General features: G+C 49.5%; 2 protein-coding genes across 3 annotated transcripts in view; one reads left to right on the top strand and one right to left on the bottom strand.

The window, feature by feature from the left end:
• The window catches only part of SLC35F3 (solute carrier family 35 member F3), a 411,193-nt gene that overhangs the window by 1,972 nt on the left and 388,906 nt on the right, over window positions 1-20,315 (top strand). The window contains exons 1-2 of one of the 2 annotated variants that reach the window (XM_040464937.1): window positions 81-133; window positions 490-719. In XM_040464937.1, the coding sequence (XP_040320871.1) occupies window positions 81-133; window positions 490-719 (283 nt within the window). Of the gene's footprint in view, window positions 1-80; window positions 134-489; window positions 720-20,315 lie in introns of those variants that run through there. The other variant, XM_040464938.1, reaches the window with a different exon arrangement.
• LOC121023201 (dnaJ homolog subfamily A member 1-like) lies at window positions 11,809-12,728 on the bottom strand. Its single transcript, XM_040464940.1, has one exon. It carries the CDS (start codon window positions 12,651-12,653, stop codon window positions 11,931-11,933), a length of 723 nt encoding a protein of 240 aa, XP_040320874.1. The 5' UTR covers window positions 12,654-12,728; the 3' UTR covers window positions 11,809-11,930.

Genomic DNA, 20,315 nt, shown 5'->3' with positions numbered 1-20,315 from the left:
GGGCAGCGCGCCCACCTCCCCGGGGCCGCGGCCCCTCCGCCTCAAGTCTGGGTGCGCCCGGCCCCACGCTGCCAGTGCCCATGGGGATCCGAGAGTTTCCCGGCGGCGCACCCAGGGGCAAGAGCATCGCCGTGTGAGTAGCGCCCGGGCTTGGGGGCGGGCGGGGCGGGCGGCCCTTTGCAGCCTGGGGCTCGGGGAGGGGCGGCGCGCGGCGAGGCTGCTCGGGAAGTTTCGGGCGTCCTCTCCCTCACCGCTCGCCCCGATCTGCGCCGCCCCGGGGCGCCCGGGGCCGGCGCGGGAGACGGGACCCGACGCCGAGGCTGCCGGGGTTGCCGGGGTGCGAGGCGGGCGGGGCACGAGCGGCGGCCCTGCGGCGGCACCTGCCCCTGCGGCGCCCTTGCTCGCCCTCGGATCGGCTCCTCACCGGCATCCCCCCTCCCCTTCTCTCCCCACCTCCTCCCTCGCCCACCTGCCCGCGCGCGGCCGCAGGGGCATGAGGAGGTCACCGGACGTCAGCCCCCGGAGACTGTCCGACATCAGCCCCCAGCTCCGGCAGCTCAAGTACCTGGTGGTGGACGAGGCTATCAAGGAGGATCTGAAATGGTCGCGCTCCGTGGAGGACCTCACCAGCGGGCCCGTGGGGCTCACGTCCATCGAGGAGCGGATCCTGCGCATCACCGGCTACTACGGCTACCAGCCCTGGGCGGCGAGCTACAAAAGTAAGACTCCCTCGTCCGCCGGTCCGTGCCCCCTGCCCTCCTAGCGGCGGCTGGGGAGCACACGAGGCGACGCGTCCTGCCGCCCCCCCCCCCTCCGCCGCCCTGCCCGGAGATACAGACCGGGCTTTGCAACTTTTTGGAGAGACCTGGAGACGGAGTTCTCCGGGACCTTTGGGAAATTCTGATCGTTCTCTTACGCCCCCTCCCCTTCCCACACGGCTTCTCCCTTCGCATCCCCTTGCTCTGGAGGCGTCGCATTAGGGAGGCAGATGGGAAACTCAGTGTGCACTGCACTTGTGTGGCTCTCCTGCGGATCCCAAAGTGGTACCCGCGCCCAGCCGGGCTCAGCTGGTTCGGAGACTGCAGACTTAATGGGCCTGGGTTTTCACTCTTCCCTTTGTCTCCTGGGCCCTGATGCTGGAGGACGATTCTTGGGCCTTCATTTCAGACCCCTGCGCTCCCTTTGCCTCAGGTCTTCACCCGTCCTCGGTGTAGGGGTTCTGTCTGGATCATTCTAGATGATGGCATTTGGTCCCCGAGAGATCAGTGGTTGGTGCCAGGTGCAGCAGCTGAAAGTTTTCTTGGCCAGTGGGCCCCAGCTGATACCTTTGGCAACGCTGGGATCGGTTGTATGGATAGTAGCTGCGGAGCAGGGCCGATTTGGTGGGCATGGCTTCCACCTGGGAGGGAGAAGGTGGCTGGAAGCCACTCCAGATGCCTCTGAGAACCGTGATCAGGCGGTTCCATTACTGTCCTCGGGCAGAAACATTGCCCTTTACCACTTCAGTCAAGAAAGGAGTTTGCTTCATTCCGTTTGTAGTAAAGGCTAACAGCCTAATGATTCTGAGATATGTTTTTCCCCTTCATTGCTTGAAATTGGAACATACTTTATTGGTCCTTAGGAAAAAAAAATCAGGCTTCTGTAAATTAATCATGTTCAGCTCTAAAAATACGGCTCGTTTTCTCCTAAAACCCTTGACTCTCAAGCCGAACGTCAGCAGTATGCTAGCGATAAGCTGGTTACTTTTAAGTTATTTGCAGGCAGAAACCTAGGATTTTCATGTTTTGTTTTCATGCCCTTACTTGTTTGTAAAGGACTGTGGTGATTGCTTTTAACACTGCATAAACCTTTAAAAGGTTATCTGTGTTTCCTGCGGTCTCCTGCTTCTGCTGCTACAATTGTAGCTGATAGATTGTCTTTGGATCACAGAAGGAAGACAAGGGACCAAGTTCTCTTTTCAGCAGGAGAATCCTGGGCATAGGATGAGACAGTGCTACAAGATTGCAAACCTTTGGAAACCATGATAGAACTAGGAGGCTCAGCTCCTCTTTCTGCTCGCTAAATTCCTATCAGGAACTTCCTGTTTCTTCTGTTCTCTGCTTTCTTGATAAAGAAAGACGGTGGTGCCATTTAACAACCTTCGTGGGGTCATCTAGCCCCTAAAGTCGTCCACAGATTTATCATTGTCATTTTATTTGTGACTGGCCCCATGTGCTTTGTAGACGTTTTCACCGGGGTTCCTGACTTCGGGGACAGACAGGGAGCCACAGCAGTGATGACTGTGTATCGTACGGACACGCTTTATAATTAAGACAGGGGACAGGCCGTTTGGAGAATGAATGGATTCTCAAATCCCCTCTCCGTGAGGCTTTGTGGAAGGCGTAATATTAAACAAGGTGACAGCGATCACCATGAGTGACTACACTCGGCTCCCTCAACTCTTTTTATTGCCGTGGAGCTTCCTCTTTATTCCAGGGTCGTCCCTTTCTCCTAAAAGGCTTTAGGTGACAACTGACATTTTGACGAATTAATTAGATTTCAGGTTTAAATTTAGAGAAGCTCATGTTTTATTAATATAGTCAGAGATGTTTTCGGGGAGCCCTTGGGCTGTGTGTTATTTCTATCCTGAGCAGAAAGAAAAATGAAGAGGCTTATCTGTGGGTTGGGATCATTTCTTCAGTTTCTCGGTTAACAATCACTCTCAGCACACCGGGAGACATGATGATCACAAAATACATGTTATGCTCACGGTGTGCAGAACAAGCCATGGGCTGCGGTGAGCCTTATCCTGGGCACCTTGGCATGGCTGTGCTACCTGTGTGCCATCTTTCAAGGTGGCTCATCTGTGTCTGCGCTGAGAGTTTCTGGAAGGAGCTGCGCTGAGAGTTTCTGACTGTTTGAGAGGGACTAACGAGTTAGCCGGCCAGCTTCGGAGCAGCAGACATGATTGGCATGACCAGGTATTCGTTCCTACCTTCTCCACTTTTAGTCTTTGTTTTGGGTGGCTAAGATAAGCGAGGTGATTGTAAATAGTGTAGAAACGACCCTTGCTCGGTATTTTCTTTATAAAAGAAGATTTTTTTTTTAACATTTATATATTTTTGAGAGAGAATGCGAGCAGGGAAGGGGCAGAGAGAGAGAGGGAGACACAGAATCTGAAGCAGGCTTCAGGCTCCGAGCTGTCAGCGCAGAGCCCGACGTGGGGCTCGAACTCACAAACCGTGAGATCATGACCTGAGCTGAATTCGGTCGCTTAACCGACTGAGCCACCTAGGTGCCTCTCGTACTTTCTGTCCAGTCAGCGAGATGAACACATTTCATGGCAGACGAGGGACTTTTTATAAGGAATTGTTTTTAAAAACTCCCCAAGGCCCCTGGGTCTGAGAGGGATGGTGAGCTGAGAATTAAATAAGAAACCAGCAGCCAGGATGGGTCATGTGCCTCTTCTCAGTGGCTAAAGTCCTCCGAGCACATTCCACATTCCATGTTTCTGAACCAAACCGCTGGGCAGTGTTTGTGGTGATTCCTCGGGTTCCTGGCTGTGAGTGTATCCAGAGCCCAGAGAGCGGGTGGTTCACAGAAGTTGCTCAGTAAAAGTTTGGTGAGTGAGTGAGTGAGTGAGTGAGTAAATACGGCCTGAGATGCTGACCTCTAGGAGAGAACCTTCGAATGTATCTCTGTAGTGATTCAGGGCCTCGAATTCTTTATGCTGCTGTTTGGAATTGCCTCACTCCTGCCCTGTGCTGCCACCCTAACTGCGTCCTTGGCTTTCCAAACCATAGACTAGACCGGAATTGCTGATGGCAGGCTTTGGTGTAGCCCAGGGTTCCTCAACCTCAGCACCATCAACATTTTGTACCGAGTAATTCTTTATTGTGGGGGGGGGGGGGCTGTCCTGTCCATCGTGGGGTGCCTAGCAGCATCCTTGGCCTCTGGCACTCCCCCGCCATCCCCTGCATCGTGACAGCCAGAAATGTTTCCAGACGATGCCAGAGGTCCCCTGGGCGTGTGCCTTTGGATAGGAAGCCCTTATAATGTAATGAGAAATGTGTCCTCCAAGGGAGCTCTACTGTTGACCCTGAAAGGCCTGCCCTCTGAATTCCTGACCTCCTGTCTTCCTTCCTCCTGGACTACCTCTTGGGATAGAATAAACTTCTATCCTTCTGAAAGAGCCTGTTGCTTTCTCAGCTGCTGTGATTCTGTCCCATTCACCATAAATTGAAACCTTCTAGAAAGTGCTTTCGAATTCAGCACAAGGAGCATAATTGCTTTCAATGACTTCCTTTCCCCTCCCACCTTGTGTCACAGCAGGAGAGAAATGACCAAGTGGAACGTCCTGGGTTGCCCCCTTGCTTTCTCATCTCTCTGGTGTAGACACCACTTTGGCGGGGCAGGGGACAAAAATCGGGAAGAAGCCATCAGCAGAGTGGTAGTCAGGCCTAGGCGTCTGAGGCAGTGGGGACCAGTGGCATTTTGGCACAGAGATGATTGAAGTAACAACCTTTGGAGATCCTGGATGAAGGAGCATCCTCAATGCTTACTTTCGTTTACTCCTTATTTACATTCACTCATTTAGCAAACTTCTTGGGAGCATTTACGAAATTCCAGAGCACAGAGATTAGTGACGAGAAAGGAGGTTCACTGCACAGATGTACCCAGACGGACCTTTGTCAGGGAGCACAGGGCGACAGACACCTGCTGTTAGGAGATGGGTGCACTGTTTACAGTGCACAGGGATGTTGTACTTTAGGTTTTGCTAATGGGTGCTTTCTTTTTTTGTTTAATTATTAATTTTTTAAAATATTCATTTGTGTGTGTGAGAGAGAGAGAGAGACAAAGTGCAAGTGGGGGAGGTGCAGAGAGAGAAGGAGACAGAGAATCCGAAGTGGACTCCAGGCTCCGAGCTGTCAGCACAGAGCCCGACGCGGGGCTCGAACTCTCGGAACGTGAGATCATGACCGGAGCTGAAGTTGGACGCTTCACCAACGGAGCCACCCAGGCGCCCCCCTTAATGGGTGGTTTCAAACAGTGAACTCTTGAACATTTTCCTAGTAAAGAAACTTCTTACGAGTAGCTTTTGGGTGCAGGTCTGGGGGCGGGGATGGCCACGTTTATTGCTTAAAATGAGGCACAGCCGTCTCTTGAGTAGATTCGTTAATATTACATGGTGCTGGGATGTTCAGATAAAAATGAGGTGGTTTTGGAATCAATGCCGATGTGTTTCGTTTTCGGTCGTTTGTAGGGCAGAGGGTGGGCTAGTCCCAGGTGACCCTCCCGTGTCCAGCCCACTCCGGCCTGCAGTTGGCGAGTTGAGGTTCCGCCAGGAGCCTGAGGATGACTGAGGAAAACTATGGGTGAAGGTTTTATAGTTCACGCTGAGAAAGAGGGCCCTGAATAACTCCTGATAAGAAGGCAGTCTCGTGTTAAGGGATCCTCCAGGTTAAAAATGTCGGAGAGGGTTCGTGTGAAGGAAGGGGGAGTGGTGGGCGGAGAAAGGCCATCTTTTCTACTCTCTGTGCCATTTCCGCCTGGACTGTGCATCCAGGTCGCTGACGTCGTTGCCAGTGATAACTTGAACGGCGGCTCATAGTATAATTGAATTCATGGGGAGCACCTTCTGTTCGGGCCTCCCGAAATAGGAAAGGTCAGGTCAGCAATTCAAAAATGACCCACTTGTGAGAGATTTATAATTTGGTTGTAAACGTTTATTCTAGAATGGAGCTGGGCGCATGAAATCCTAGATTGAAAAGATTTTGAAGGGGAAAAAAAAAGTTGGAGGTGGCAGGGGCGGGCTGGAGTGAGCAGAGAGCGTAAATCACATTGCCTGATGTCTCAGACAGCCCGTCTTATTCCTGAATGTGAATACATGTTTGCAGTTTGGTAAATGGTTTCCTGAGATTCGGAAGAATCACGATGCAGAACTGTGGTCTCCTAGGGAAGCAGAGCGCCCCCCCCCCCCAGTAGGCTCAGATCAGGGACGGGGGTCATGCCCCTTTTGCGTCTGGTTGTGAAGTCTCCCCTCCAAGGGAGCAGAGTTCTCTGGGTTTTACAAGAGATCTGGGCAAGGAGATCTCTCCCTATTCTTCCGAAGTGGATCCTGGTTCTGTTTACAAGGTGCCGAATCTAAAACACCAGGGGTAACTAAACATTTGTCCTTTCCCTGAGCAGCTGGAAAAATTGAGGTCAGTTGCCTTAAAAAATTAATACACATGTGGTTGAGCCATTGTGCTCTGTTCAGCGTTTTACTGGGTGTTGCTAAGGCTGCTCATTCGTGGCGTAGCCCCTGAGTGAGGGTGGGGGCAGCCTCAGGGTCTCCCGTTGGCAGGAGACGCAGACGAAATGGATCCCCGGAAGCTTCATCCCTCTGTAGGAGCAAGCACTGTCAGTCACCTCCGTGAGCCTCCGTTTTCTTGCCTCTAAAATGGGGGAGACTGCCACTCCTCCCCGAGGGTTGTCCTGAGGGGTAGGTGCAGGAATGCATATGCGGCTTCCGGCCCTTTGCCTGGCACCTGTACACAATCCTTTATTTTTGTGGATTCATCCTGCAGACTTTCTGAGCACTTGGTGTGTGCCAGGATCTAGGGGTGAGTGACACAGTCCTCGCCCCCAGATCTCCCAGAGTCGAGGGAGAGGGAAGCCCGAGGCCAGGCCGACGTACCGTGAAGACTGGCTTGGGGGTGCACGGAGAGCCCTTCCCCGCAGGGGTGAGTGCAGTTCAAAAGCTGGAGGGGGAATGAGCCGCAGGAGCTGGATGGAGGGGAGGTGTGCCTTCCATGCAGAGGCACGAATACGCACAGAAACGCGCACACGCTGTTTCTAGAAGGTGACTCAGCCTGCCTGGAGCGTAGCCGCTAGGAAACGCAACGGATGAAGTCGGTCTGCGAGCAGAAACCGACTCTGGTCCTTTCTGCTTCTTCAGTCCAGTGTGTGTCATCAGGAGGGGCCCTGACGCCTGTCACCTTCCCCAGCCAGGTCCCCGGCTGAGTGCCACCCACTTCTTCCAGGGAGCCTCCCTGACCATCTAGATCGGGTGAGGTGTCCTTGCCAGGGGGCCGCACGGTGCTGTCACTTCTCGTGTGTTGTCATGGCAGGTTCAGGTGTGGGGCTGAAACTTACAGACGGGGAGCTCTGTGAGGGCGGGGCTCTGGGCCGCGTCCCCTGTCCTCAGCATGGCTCGCTGCACACAGGACAGGGGTGACTCTATCCCCCGATCGCAGAGCATCTCTGGCACCTATTGCAGTAAACATTTGTTAAACGTATTAATGAAAGGTCACACGTATGCACACGTGGCTGCTACGCGTCTACGTGTCTGTGGCGTCTTCCAGAGTTACCCCGCACAGAGCACTTCTGAATGCCTTCCTATGTCAAGAACTGAGCCTCCCAGTGCTCGTCTCCTGGGTCTTCACCTTGACCCAGCTGAAGACACTGACAGGCATTCCCACTCCTACAGCTACGTTAGCCGGTGCCCTATCAGAGCGCTTAGTGTGGTTTCGACAAGCCCGTGTTCAAAATGATACGGAAAAAATGAACAGAGCCCAGGGGAGAAGAGAAATGGGTCAGTGGGGTTTGAAGATTCTTGCTACTAGCAAGAATAAAGTATTGGGGGAGGGAGAGGTAAAACAGGCCCGTGACATGGCTTGGTGAGAATGATGGGAGCTGACACCATGGGGAATGTCTTCCCAGCTCGCCATGACACCCCTACGTGCCCAGCATCACACCCTCTAGGTGGGCTCTTAAGCCAGACTTGGCATCAGCTGTCTCCTGGGCACCACAGGTTAGACTGGCATGGACTCTTGACACATACTTAGTATCTCCCTCCTGGAATTCGACGTTAAAATCAGGAGCTTGTGACCTAGTTTGGGGTGGTCTTTCACGTGGGGAAAATGCTATGGAGGAGCTCTTCTAGCTTCTGTGTGGCCCAAGAGCCAGAGAAACCCGGTCTGCACACAAGAATCAGGCAGGTGTGCAAAGGATCCCAGAGGGACCCGGGGCGGTTTTCAGGGCTCCGTGCTGGGTCCTCTTTCCCTGCAAGGTCAAGGTCGCCATGCAGCTCGTCCTCTGAGCTCCAGGAGATGCCACTGTGGCAACGCCACAGCCCCTTCCTGTTGAGTGAACAGAAGCTGTTTTTTTTCTAGTTTTGTTCTGCACAGCTGCAGACCCCCATCTGAATAATATTTCTCAGTGACTTTTGCTCAGGCTCATGTAGGGCAAAACAAGGGTATACATACCAAAGAATTTCCCATTGGAAATAAGAAATCATGTTCTGACTGCTGAGATCAAAAAGATTACGGAGCCTTCGTCACTGGAAAGACTCAGAAAGAGGCAGACACCCAGTAACCCCAGCTGGATTAGGTATTTACTTACCCTGTGGTAAGGGTGAAGCGGATTTGGTTTAGTTTGTTTTTTTTTTTTTTTCTTACGTGATGTCTTTTAATTCAGCAGTGAGGGTGCATCGATCAATAGAGTAATAGGCCAGTTGTGTTTCCTTATCTTATTGCAGAGCCTACAAGGGAACTTTGCACAATTCGGAATCTGGTAAATTCTTTCAGTTCATGATGGTGACAAGACCTTGAACAATTGCCCAGGACACGGGCACACGCTTTTCCCTTATGCAGCTTGAGGTAGCCTTCACTTAATGACAGCATTCGAAATCACAGGGAATGAGTTGCCCCTCCCAGGTGATTTGCAGTATGGAAGGGCAGAGTGTATGTGTCATGGGTTCCTGAGACCGAGAGATTCAGTGCATTTCTCAGAGCACTTTTCAACTTTTGACAGATGTTTTCTGTGACATTCATATTTTCTCCTTGTCAGTCTGCTGTGTGTCATCTACCTTACTTGCCTAGATAAGAGTCTATCAGGAAATTACTTTCATCCCTTTTCACCATCTACTTTGTAACAACGTTGCGTAATCAAAATTCAGGCACGTCCTCACAGTTTTATCTGAAGGGGTCAGAAGCAAGATGCTTCTTGATGAACGTGGACTTGGCTTCCTTATTTTTCTTTTCGTAAATTGAGTCTGTTCATACTCAATGAACATATATGAAGATGCCCTCTTAAAAAAATGAATATAATTATGATTCTGGTGTGAAACACTTGGGTTTTCTGGAGTGTTCTCGTGCCATGCGCGTGTGGGAGTTTAAGGAACACTTTGCATGGAGAAGTGCATATGCCGCTGTGCGTTACCCTAGGCAGGACTCGGAAGTCTCCACCTCTGTGCGTTTTGTTTTCAGAAAAGAATAAAATAGTTTGAAGACCATTTAAATGTTGTAATCCAGAGTGGCAGAATTCAAGGATTCATCCAAACTCTTTAAAAAAAATTTTTTTTTTATTACGTTTCTTAATTTTTGAGAGGCAGAGAGAGAGACAGAGCATGAGCGGAGAGGGGCAGAGGGAGAGAGGGAGACACGGAATCCAAAGCAGGCTCCAAGCTCTGAGCTGTCAGCCCAGAGCCCAACATGGGGCTCAAACCCACGAACTGTGAGATCATGACCTGAGCCGAAGTCGAACGCTCAACCGACTGAGCCACCCAGGCGCCCCAATCCATCCAAACTCTTTTAAGTCAGCATTCTGTTTGATTAAATACGTAACATAAAAAATCTTTTGTATATTTATGTGATTTTATGCAGTGGGTATGCTCTCAAAGTTACATGTGAATAAAGTTACATAGTTAGAATTTGTTCTAAAAATTCTAAAAGTCATTGAGGACTTTTCAGTGTGGTGGCTGGAGGTAGAGGAAGGATCCCTTTGCAACTAGACCCCACCGCCATCATACTCTCTCTCGAGAAGCCCATGGCCAGGCAGGGCCTTCAGAAAATCACTGCATAGAATGTCAAACACTGCTTTATGATAGGGTCTATTTGTGAATGATTTGGAAACAGATCAAACAATAGAACCAACCATGAATGTGTATTTATCCATCCACCCAGCCATTCATCATCCATCCATCCATCCATCCATCCATCCATCCATCCAGACATCAAACAGTTCACTGCTTCCAAAGGGCAGCAGATGTATTCACTTCTAAGGTAAACATACATACACGGTGTAGTTACTGTTTTCCAGAAAATTATGTAGTGGGGAGATAAGACAATTCGTAAAGTCGCACACATTCCTTGTGTTGGGGCCATCTCACAGATGCGCTACATGTTTCTCTGGTGTTTTGCTAGCGAAATACCTTGGGGTATGTGGGATCAACATTGAGCAGCCTTACGCTAAGATCTGTACTGCGTACATGATATTGTATATTTTATCATAGGGCACCGTAATCAGCAACGGGAAGGTACCGAGCCACAGCGAACTTCTTTTTCTGTTCGTTTGGAATTGTGAGCTCTGCGGCCGTAATCAGAATTCTAATTCATGTATTTACTGTGTCCCAGCCATTAAACATTTTTTCCCCTCTTTCTTGAAATCCTGCAACAACAAGGATTTTTGACTGGGTTATTGAGATTAGGCCACAAAGCCGGCACATTTCCCCCCTAATGTTTTATGCTTCGGACATTCTGGTTCTTTCCGGTGCTAAAGGAAGCTGGCCTGAGACACGGGCCGTTCTTCTTCCTCTGACTAGGGGCCTAGCAGGAATACAGTGGCCTGGAATTCAGAAGAGCTGGGATTGCGTTCCCGCGCTGCTGTGCATTCTGTCTGAAAGAACACTTCTTTCCGGTGCCTAAAGGAGGAAATTCCCACGTCCGTAGAAATCCACTTCTCCGGCTGCTTCTCCTGGCTGTTTAGCTGAAGAGTCCTGACACCATCCAGTTCATATAGCTGTGAAGGGAGTGCTGTTTCTGAAGGCCATCCCGGTGACTGCGACCGTTCCTTTCCATAATGTCGAGAATGCAAGTTAGGATCCGGAGTCTGGACAGCAGTTTCTTGCGTTCAGGTCCTGGAGCCACTTCCTCTTGTGTGGATGAATCTAAGACTCGGGGAGGTGGTTGAGCTAAAATGTAGGACACAGGTTGTTGGAGGACATTGTGCACTCACTTCTGCCTCTCTCGCTTGCCTTGTTGCTCGATCCCCACCTTTTCTTTTTTTTTTTTAAATTTTTTTTTCAACGTTTTTATTTATTTTTGGGACAGAGAGAGACAGAGCATGAATGGGGGAGGGGCAGAGAGAGAGGGAGACACAGAATCGGAAACAGGCTCCAGGCTCCGAACCATCAGCCCAGAGCCTGACGCGGGGCTCGAACTCACGGACTGCGAGATCGTGACCTGGCCGAAGTCGGACGCTCAACCGACTGCGCCACCCAGGCGCCCCGATCCCCACCTTTTCTTTATGCTGAGCACGTGGGGTCTGAGCACCGGCCGAAGGCCGTGTGTCCTGGGAACTGATGATCCCTGATGGTCAGCACGTGGCCTAGAGTTATTTGGATCAGTGCCTAGGGTTCTAGATTTCTCTACTGCTTTTAGGTTGACGCGGCTCCTGTAGGTGAGGGATGTGACTTAGGCGACTGAGGATCTTGGCCACCTCATATCTAATAGGAAGCTGGGAGGTGACAAGATAATGGTGATGTTCTGGTGATCTCTTGTCTCAAGGCCAGCACACTACACTGGGACCGCCTTACTTTCTATCTAGAGGTGTCTGGACTGCTTTGGGAGAAACATAGTCTAAAGAGAAATCGCAGAACCATTTTCCTTTGTGCCATACACACGACTCTAGGGAGAGTACTTTTGACATTTCCGGTCGCCAACTATGTGATTTTTTTTCCACACCAAACACTCCTGCAGCACCAGCTGGGTGTCTTGAGGTTTAACTCGATGCTGATTTTTTTTTTTTTTTGAGCTTTTATATTTTTTATTCTTCATTTAACTTTTAAAACACTACTACAGTTGAATATTAAAACAAAAACAATAATAGCAAGTAGTGAGCTATGATTATAGTCCTTCATTCGTTCACTACTGCATATAAAATGCCAGCAGTGTTCTTCACTGGCCCCATTAAGAGGTCTGACACTGAACACCTCCCCTAGGGTGATGTTCATCATCCTCATACGCTTCTCCATTGTAATGGCGCCTTCTTTCCTGATTTGGATCAAAGTCCACCAGTTCTACCTGGTCCATTTCATCAGTCTCTTCTACTTCCTTCCTCTCAGGTAGAAGCTTTTCCAGCAAAGACAGTTTATCAGGAGAGAGAAAGCCATTCTCAGGGAAGTTTACCTTAAATTCGATGATTAGGCGACCCTTTTCGTATGGTCTACGATAAATTGGCATGCCTTCATTCAGCACACACTTGGTATCTCCATGCTTGACAATCTGACCTGGATGAGAGGTAATGACAATGGTTCTGTTGTCTAGAGTAGATATTGGCTTTTGAAAGCCGCACAGTGCTTCAACCAGCTGTATGTCCATACACATGAAAAGATCCTCTCCTCGCCTAGTAAAAACAGCATGGTCCTTCTGATCTAAAACAATGATAATATCTCCTGGTTCCAGTCCAGGTTCTTGGTCTCCTTCACCATGGAATGTTATCTTCTGGCCATCTTTCATGCCTTTGTCAATATGAACTTCTAGAATCTTCTTTTCTTGAACTATCTTCCTTCCGTTGCAGCTTTTACATCTATCTTTAGGACTGATTCGTTCCCCATGGCCCTGGCACTCCATGCACACAGATTGAATTTGCTGAACCATTCCAGGTCCTATCTGATGAATTCTTATTTGCATTCCAGTACCTCGGCAATTGGGACAACATTCTACCGCTCCTTTCTTACCACCTCTGCCTTCACATTTGTCGCAAATCACGTTGATGCTGATGTTATTATGTACGTGGAGGCAGCGTCAGGCCCCACAGGCTAAAGACTCAGTTCTACGAGACCGCCCCCATGTCCGACAAATCCCCTTATTACTGGTGCTTCTGATCTACTGGCTGGAATTTGGAGGTTCCCACAGCTCCCTCCTTGGGTTTGAGTCATTTGCTAGAGTGGCTCACAGAACTCAGCAAAATAGTTGACTTATTAGATTATCAGTGTGTCACAGGAGGATGTAACTTAACAGCCCTGAGGGAAAGATGCACAGGGCAAGGTATTGTGGGAAGGGGCATGGAGCTTCCGTGCCCTCTCTGGGGGCACCACCCTCCCAGCATGTCTCCGTGTCTGCCCACCTGGAGGCTCTCCAAGCTCCAGCTCCCTCCTCTTGGGTTTGTATGGAGGCCCCATGACATAGGCAGAGTTGATTAAATCATTGGCCATTGGTGCTTGATTCACCCTCCATCCCCTTTCCCTTCCCTGGAGGTCAGAGGGTGGACTGAAAGTTCCAACCCTCTTTTTTTTTTTTTTTTAAAGTTTATTTGTTTATTTTGAAAGAGAGAGAAAGAGAGCACGTGAGTGTGAGCAAGGGAGGGCCGAAGACAGAAGGAGAGACAGAATCTCAAGCAGGCCCCACAGTGTCCATGCAGAGCATGATGCAGGGCTCGAACTCACAAACTATGAGATTATGGCCTGAGCCAAAATCAGGAGTCAGGCACTCAACTGACTGAGCCACCCAGGTGCCCCTGAAAGATCCAACCCTCTTTTTCACAGGGTGGGTTCCCCTGGCAGCCAGCCCCCATCCTCAGAAGTTCCAGAAGTCACCTCATGACTATAAACTCAGCTGAAAAGGGCTACTTAGGAATGAACCACAGAAGAGACTCATTTCACCTTTGTTGCTCTTATCACGTAGGAAATCCAAGGGTCTTAGGAGCTCTGTGCCAGAAATGGCAATGAAAACCAAATATAGGTCATCTTTTTAAAAAAAATTTTTTTATAATTCCAGTATAGTTAACATACAGTGTGAGTTTTTGATTGACAATATAGTGATCCACAGTTCTGTACGTTACTCAGTGCCCATCACGATTAAGGGTACTCTTAACCCGTTTACCCATTTCCCCATTTCTCCCCTCCCCATCCCTTGCTCTCTGGTGACCATCAGTTCTGTGTAGTTAAGAATCTGTTTTTTGGTTTGGTGTATATTTCTTGTTATATGTTACAGTACCACGCATAATTATAAAAGCTTTTAGAGGCAGTCAGGGAAATTTGAAGGTCTTCTGTTTATTTTGTGGAATACTGTTACTTTTCTTGGGCTTAACAATATTCATGTGGTTATATAGGAAAACGTCCTGAATCTTAAGAGATAACAAAGTATTTAGGCATAAAGTGTCATTATGTCTGTACTTGTAGTCTGTAAACTACTTTCATGTAGTTCAACAAAAACAAGGGTGGACAGGTAGGTGTGATGACAGGTGAACAAAATGGGGCAAAAATTTTAATATTTGGTGAATCGGAATAATAGATCCACGTGTATTCATTGGACTGTCTTCCCAACCTTCCGATCAATGCAAACATTTTCAAAATAAAAAATGCCATCGTTCCAGCCAATGGCATAGCATAGGTCAGGCCTAAATGAGTTGGTTTAGAGTTATCACGTCAGACTTTGGCCACGAAGCAGGGAGGAGCGTGTGAAATTTGACAGGTTGTCTCAGGGAGGCTGGAGGTGGAGGCTGGAGGTTCTTCACTTGAAGGCAGCATAGAGCTGGCTTCCGGCCACACTCAGCATATTCAGTGCCACCTTCCAGGTGGGACCCAGCCTAAGCGTTGTGGTCTAAGCGTTCGTGTCCCCCACCCAGTTCGCAGGTGGAAATCCTAGCCCCCGGTGTGATCGTGTAGGGAGAGGTGGGGCCGCTGGAAGGTGGTGAGTTCACGAAGCGGGGGGGCCTCACGAATGGGATTAGTGCCTTTTTAAGAAGAGAGCAGAGAGTCAGCTGGCTCTCTTTGTGCCATGTGAGGATACGAGAGTTTGGCAGATTCCAATGCAGAAAAGGTCTCTCACCAGATCCCAGCCACCTTGGCACCTGCTCTCAGACTCCCGGCCTCTAGACAGTGAGAGATAACATTTGTGTTATTTCTAGGCCACTCAGTCATGGTAGTCTGTCATGGCAGCCCCAATGGAGTGAGGCACTGAGGCTGCGTTTGCCTTGATTTCCCTTCACCACCTCCGGCCACGTCCCTGTCCCTCAGACCTGCTCATTGCCCGGACAAGTTTATGACAGGAATGTGGTGATGGTTTTCTGGGTGTGTACCCATCTCCACACTCCTCAGGTTGTATACGTTAAATATGTACAGTCTTACGTATGTCGGTCAGACCTTAAGTGGTGTTTAATTAAAAAAAAAAAAAAAAAAAAAAGACATGCTCTTTGCCATGTGGGACATGTCTCAGGTTCCAGGGTTCTTTTGTTGAAGGACACCTGTTTTTTTTCAGAGACTTAGATTTCTAGCCCATGTCTCTAAATGCTTTTAACTTTGTACCCTGTGAAATAAAAATGTGCTTGAATTTGCATCAGAGTCTGCGAAACAGGCTGTTTTCCAGGGATCAGTTGGCCTGCAGTATAGACTGTGTTCCAGTGCCGCGTCTCCAGAACTCTGGCATCTCATCTCCTGTTGTATCGTACATCTCTCCTGACCAACTCTGTCTTTCCTCTTGGCTCCCAGGGATTAGGGTGAGGCCATAGAGGGAAGGCCATTTTTTTTTGAGAGATGGTCCCCCCAAAATTGCTCTGTCAGCTACTACCTGGAGAAGGGCACTGTGGTGGCAGGAGAGAAAGAGAGTTTCCTGGTTTCCATCACTCAGCAGGCACGCTATAGACGATGAAGAGTTGCCATTTGCTGTTCTTGGCAGAGTTCCCCTCAGGGGGCCCCTAGGAGGGCATTATTATCACTGTTTGTGGATAGAGAAATGAAGGCACAGAATAATGAACAGACCACACAGGGATAATACGACTTTTGCCTCAAGGTAAATACATGAGTATCGGAGGCAGTCTGATGAGTTGTGAGGGTTCCTTTGTTGAAAGAGGGAAAGATATTGGGGCACCGGGGGGGCTCAGTCGGTTAAGCAGCCAACTTTGGCTTTGGTCATGATCTCTCGGTCTGTGGGTTCGAGCCCCACGTTGGGCTCTGTGCTGACAGCTCAGAGCCTGGAGCCTCCTTCTGATTCTGTGTCTCCCTCTCTCTCTACTCCTTCCCTGCTCATGCTCTGTCTCTCTCTGTCTCTCAAACATAAATAAATGTTTAAAAAAAAAAAAAAGCACAGACGCTACGCTGTGTGAAAGAGGAAGTATTTACCACGCTGGGAGTGGAAATGATTGATTGGTTTCAGAATAAAGTATATGCAAGGTCAGAGAAAGGGGTATCGAGCAGCAGGAAGGCAGGAGTGGGGTTTGAATTTCAGACTGTTCTCGCGAGAATCATGTGTGGGAGGTGCTAAACCCAAAGGAGGAGAGATGACAGCTACTTTGTAAAGCGGCTGCGAATGTTTTGTAGTTACCCCAGATGAATATCAGCGCTCACGTCTGTGAGCTATACGCCCAGGAGTGGAGGTTCAGGGCTGCAGTAGACAGAACACTCACTCGAGATCTGCTCTGTCCCTCGTCCGCCTCAGTGAAACAGTGGTCATGTTGGGAGGCCCATGTGGCAAAGAGCTGTGGGTGGCTTTTTATAGTCGAGGGAGGTACCCAGCCAACAGCCAGCAAAAGACTGAAGCTCTCAGTCCAACAGCCACCAGGAACTGAATGCTCTCAGCAGTCATGCCGATGGAAAAGCAAATCCTTCCCTGATTGAACCCCTAGATGCGAACCAGCCTCACCAGCACCTTGCCTTCATCCTCATGTACCGAAAGTGGCGGAGAATAGGCCGATAAAGCAATCGATCAACAAGGGTAGAGAAACCGAATCAGGCAGAAGCCTGTACCTGAATTTTGGTCTTGGCTCGGCCATTTCCTAACTGGGTTATTATTGATCAGGTCCCTCACCCGGCCTGGCCATCCCTCACCTTTTGTGTGCAGTGAAGGCATTTGGCTAGATTACCTCCCGAATCCCTAGCAACATGACATTTTAACGAGTCTAAGATTTACCTGCGACATCTGAGGAACTCATCTACTCTGCGAATGAATGTTTAGAGGTAAAAAGAAAAATTAGGAGGCTAGCCGAACTTGTGTCCTACCTAGAAAATTAGCCCGGTCGAACCACCTCTGCCGTATGTAGTCGGCAGAGCCTGCAACTTGATTCTCTGCTTCTGAGTCACTGGAGAGGGAAACGCACGGATTAACGAGTTTCTTTTTTGATTCCGCCACTCTTTTCCCCTTATATCTTTGACTCCACTGACCAAAAATATCCTGACTAAATCTTCCCTGATTAATTCTGTTGAACGCTAAAACACGGCCAACTTAGTGTTTGCATTTCTAAACCCTGAAAAGAAGAGAAACGGCAATCTGGATTTCCAGTGAAATCCTTAAAGAATCTAAGGACTGCTTCTGAGCCCCAGGAGCACCTGTCTTCAGGTTACATCTTTGAGGGAGCAGAGGGAGCGCCCTGGAGACTCGACCCTGATTCTGTTGTTGCCATAAGATGGCTATGGGGCTGAATACGTTCCTTGAAAAAGAAATTGTGCCATCGTCGCAGCCACCTGAGAGCTCAGTGGGTCTTTGTGGTGAGGAGCTCTGTGGACGTGGTTTCCATAGACTAACTCTGGCCTGCAGCTGTTCTTGGAAGGGAGGGTAAGAATAGAAGTGGGGAAAGTTTGAAAGGCTGTTGACGGGACCGGCTTTTGGGAGTTGCCCCTTTGAGAACGGTTGACAAGGGGAGTGCCTCGCACCCCCAGACGTGGAGAGCTTTATCTCACGCAGGTTCTGACGCACAGAGCTGTCCCCGGGAGCATCTTCTCAAGTGTCACGTGGGGAGGGACTCGGCCATTCCTGTCTGCTGTCCCAGTAGGTCGTAACTTTGCTATCTTTGGGCAAAGCTAGCCACGGTTGGACTTTTGGTTTTCTTTCTCAGCATAAAGAGGTATTAAAGCTCCCCCCCCACCCCGCCCCCAGCAAACTCCAGATGTTAGAGGGCTGGCATGGGGAGTGGCGAACCATCCATTCACAGTACCGCAGTGCTCGTGCGTGGTTCTCACGGTCCTGCTGAAGTCTGTGAGCTTTGCAAGAGAGAATGCCCTCCGACGTACTCTGTGATTCCATCCATCTAAAGGTCACAGTTTGGCACAACTAGTCTGTGGTGCTAAAAGCCAAAAGAGTGGTTACATGTAGGGTGTGGGGGCTGGGAAGGGGCTCTGGAGGGAGCCGTCTTTCTGGTATGGTGATAATGTTCTGGATGGTAGCCTGGACGGCAGGCTGCGTGTAAGTAAAAAGTCGTTGGGTGCTTTGCCGTACTGTGTATACCTCACCTGAAAAATCTTTTTGTGAAAGGTGGTTGTTGGGGATGGGGATTCCTTCCTATAGAGATATGGGTCACTGGGCGAATCAGGCTGTTTATGGAGGATGGTGACCCCCGTAGGACCTGTGGCTGTGGTTCTTTTGTTGTCCTTGTCATTGTTGCTCCATTGAAGTCCTGAACAGCAGGGTCACTTTCAAACATAGCCCGTTTGTTTTGCGCAGTTTGATGTTTGTAAATAGACGCACATCGTGTTTCCCCTGTCTGTAGGAATGCTGCAGATTCAGCTCATCTATGTACATCCTGCTTTAGGGCGCTGGGATTTCTGAACAAGTGTATGCCCAGAGAAGACCACAGGTTTTGGCTCTGTAATGACAAGGACACTAAGGCCATGGTGAAAATAACCGGGGCTTTGTGTATCACCCTCTCTCTGTACCATTATTTTCCTACTTCCCAGTTTTCTCCCAGAAGATAACAAAGGAGGTAGAAGAAAGGTAAAGCATAGTTGGCTCACTTAGAAATTTTGTCTCCGTTAATTGTGAGTTTTTACGAAGACAGTAGTCCAAACTATAAGGTTGGAGGGTCTCTCCTTGCTTAAATTCCCACGCTTTTACTGACTCCAGATAGTCCAGCCAACTTACTGCTGGCTATGATTTTGAACACCATCCTCTCTGTGACTTTCAGTTCAGATAATTGCAGGTGCAAAGTGGATGTTCATTTGAAAACTTGCAGTCCACCAGCTTGTAAATTTAAATTACAAGACAAAGTAAATTTAGTCCTTAGAACCATACTTTAAAAAAAATTTTTTTTAAGGTTTATTTATTTTTGAGAGAGAGACAGAGTGCGAGCGGGGGAGGAGCAGAGAGAGAGGGAGACACAGAATCCGAAGCAGGCTCCAGGCTCCGAGCTGTCAGCACAGAGCCCGACGCAAGGCTCGAACTCACAAACGTGAGATCATGACCTGAGCTGAAGTCGGACGCTTACCGACTGAGCCACCCAGGGGCTCCAGAACCATACTTTTAATATAATGGGGGTAGAACGAAGGATTTGTTTTCTGCACCTAGGGGCTGTGAGCCTTCTGGTCTGCAGATTCTAGCACTGGAGACACCACGTTGGGGGCTGGAAGCGGGACTGAAGAGTGAGGACCTGCAGAAAGCAGGGGCCAGACTGGACCAAATGGTGTCCGAGTCCTGGGCAGGGTGGGGTCCGACTGCATTTCCAAAGCACGTAGAGATCATCTCTGGCTTTGATACCATTCGCTGCTTTCCGGAACAAAGGGCCTGGGGTTGGGCGTGACACGCTGTGTCCAGCTGGAGCGCGATTGTGTCAGGTGTCTGTGTTCTTGGAGTGCTGCCAAGAAGGTTGGTGCACGGCGTCGGCTCTTCATCCAAGTGAGTTCAGGTATGTCCAGGAGATAAAACGGATGCATGTGTTATCTCTCACATTAAAAGTGGCCTCTGCCCAGGGGCACTTGGGTGGGTCAGTTGGTTAAGCGTCTGACTTCGGCTCAGGTCATGATCTCGCGGTTCGTGGGTTCGAGCCCCGCGTCGGGCTCTGTGCTGACAGCTGGGAGCCTGGAGCCTGCTTTGGATTCTGTGTCCCCCTCTCTCTCTCTGCCCCTCCCCGCTTGCGCTCTCTCTCTCTCTCTCTCTCTCTCTCAAAAATAAATACACATTAAAAAAAGAGAGGCCATCAGGGGCGCCTGGATGGCTCAGTCGGTTAAGCGTCCGACTTCAGCTCAGGTCATGATCCCACAGCCCATGAGTTCGAGCCCCGCATCAGGCTCTGTGCTGACAGCTCGGAGCCTGGAGCCTGCTTCGGATTCTGTGTCTCCCTCTCTCTCCGCCCCTCCCCTGCTCATGCTCTGTCTCTGTCTCAAAAATAAGTAAACGTTAAAAAAAAAAAAAAAAGTGGTTTCTGCCCATGTGAGCTTCCCTAAGTGAGGTTTCAGAGACAAACAAATTCCCCAGGGAACGGGGCTTCCTATTCCCCATTTTCCAAGACCTTTTTGATGTTCGTGTTTCCGTTACATTCGCTAGTAGATCTTTTCTATGTGCTTGAGTTCTTTACTCCTACAAAAGGTCTTCACAAACCGCCTTACCTAATCCAAATCATTTCCCTGAGAATAACTATGCAGCTAAATG

This window comes from Herpailurus yagouaroundi, unplaced genomic scaffold (genome assembly GCF_014898765.1).
Source record: "Herpailurus yagouaroundi ecotype Mexico unplaced genomic scaffold, PumYag 530, whole genome shotgun sequence".
NCBI lineage: Eukaryota > Metazoa > Chordata > Mammalia > Carnivora > Felidae > Herpailurus > Herpailurus yagouaroundi.
The sequence above is the reverse complement of the archived record's forward strand: the minus strand, read 5'-3'. Positions and strand labels throughout refer to the sequence as shown.

Excerpts from the sequence above, each read along its gene's own strand:
- LOC121023201 (XM_040464940.1), bottom strand. The coding sequence starts at position 12,653 with ATGCAAATAAGAATTCATCAGATAGGACCTGGAATGGTTCAGCAAATT.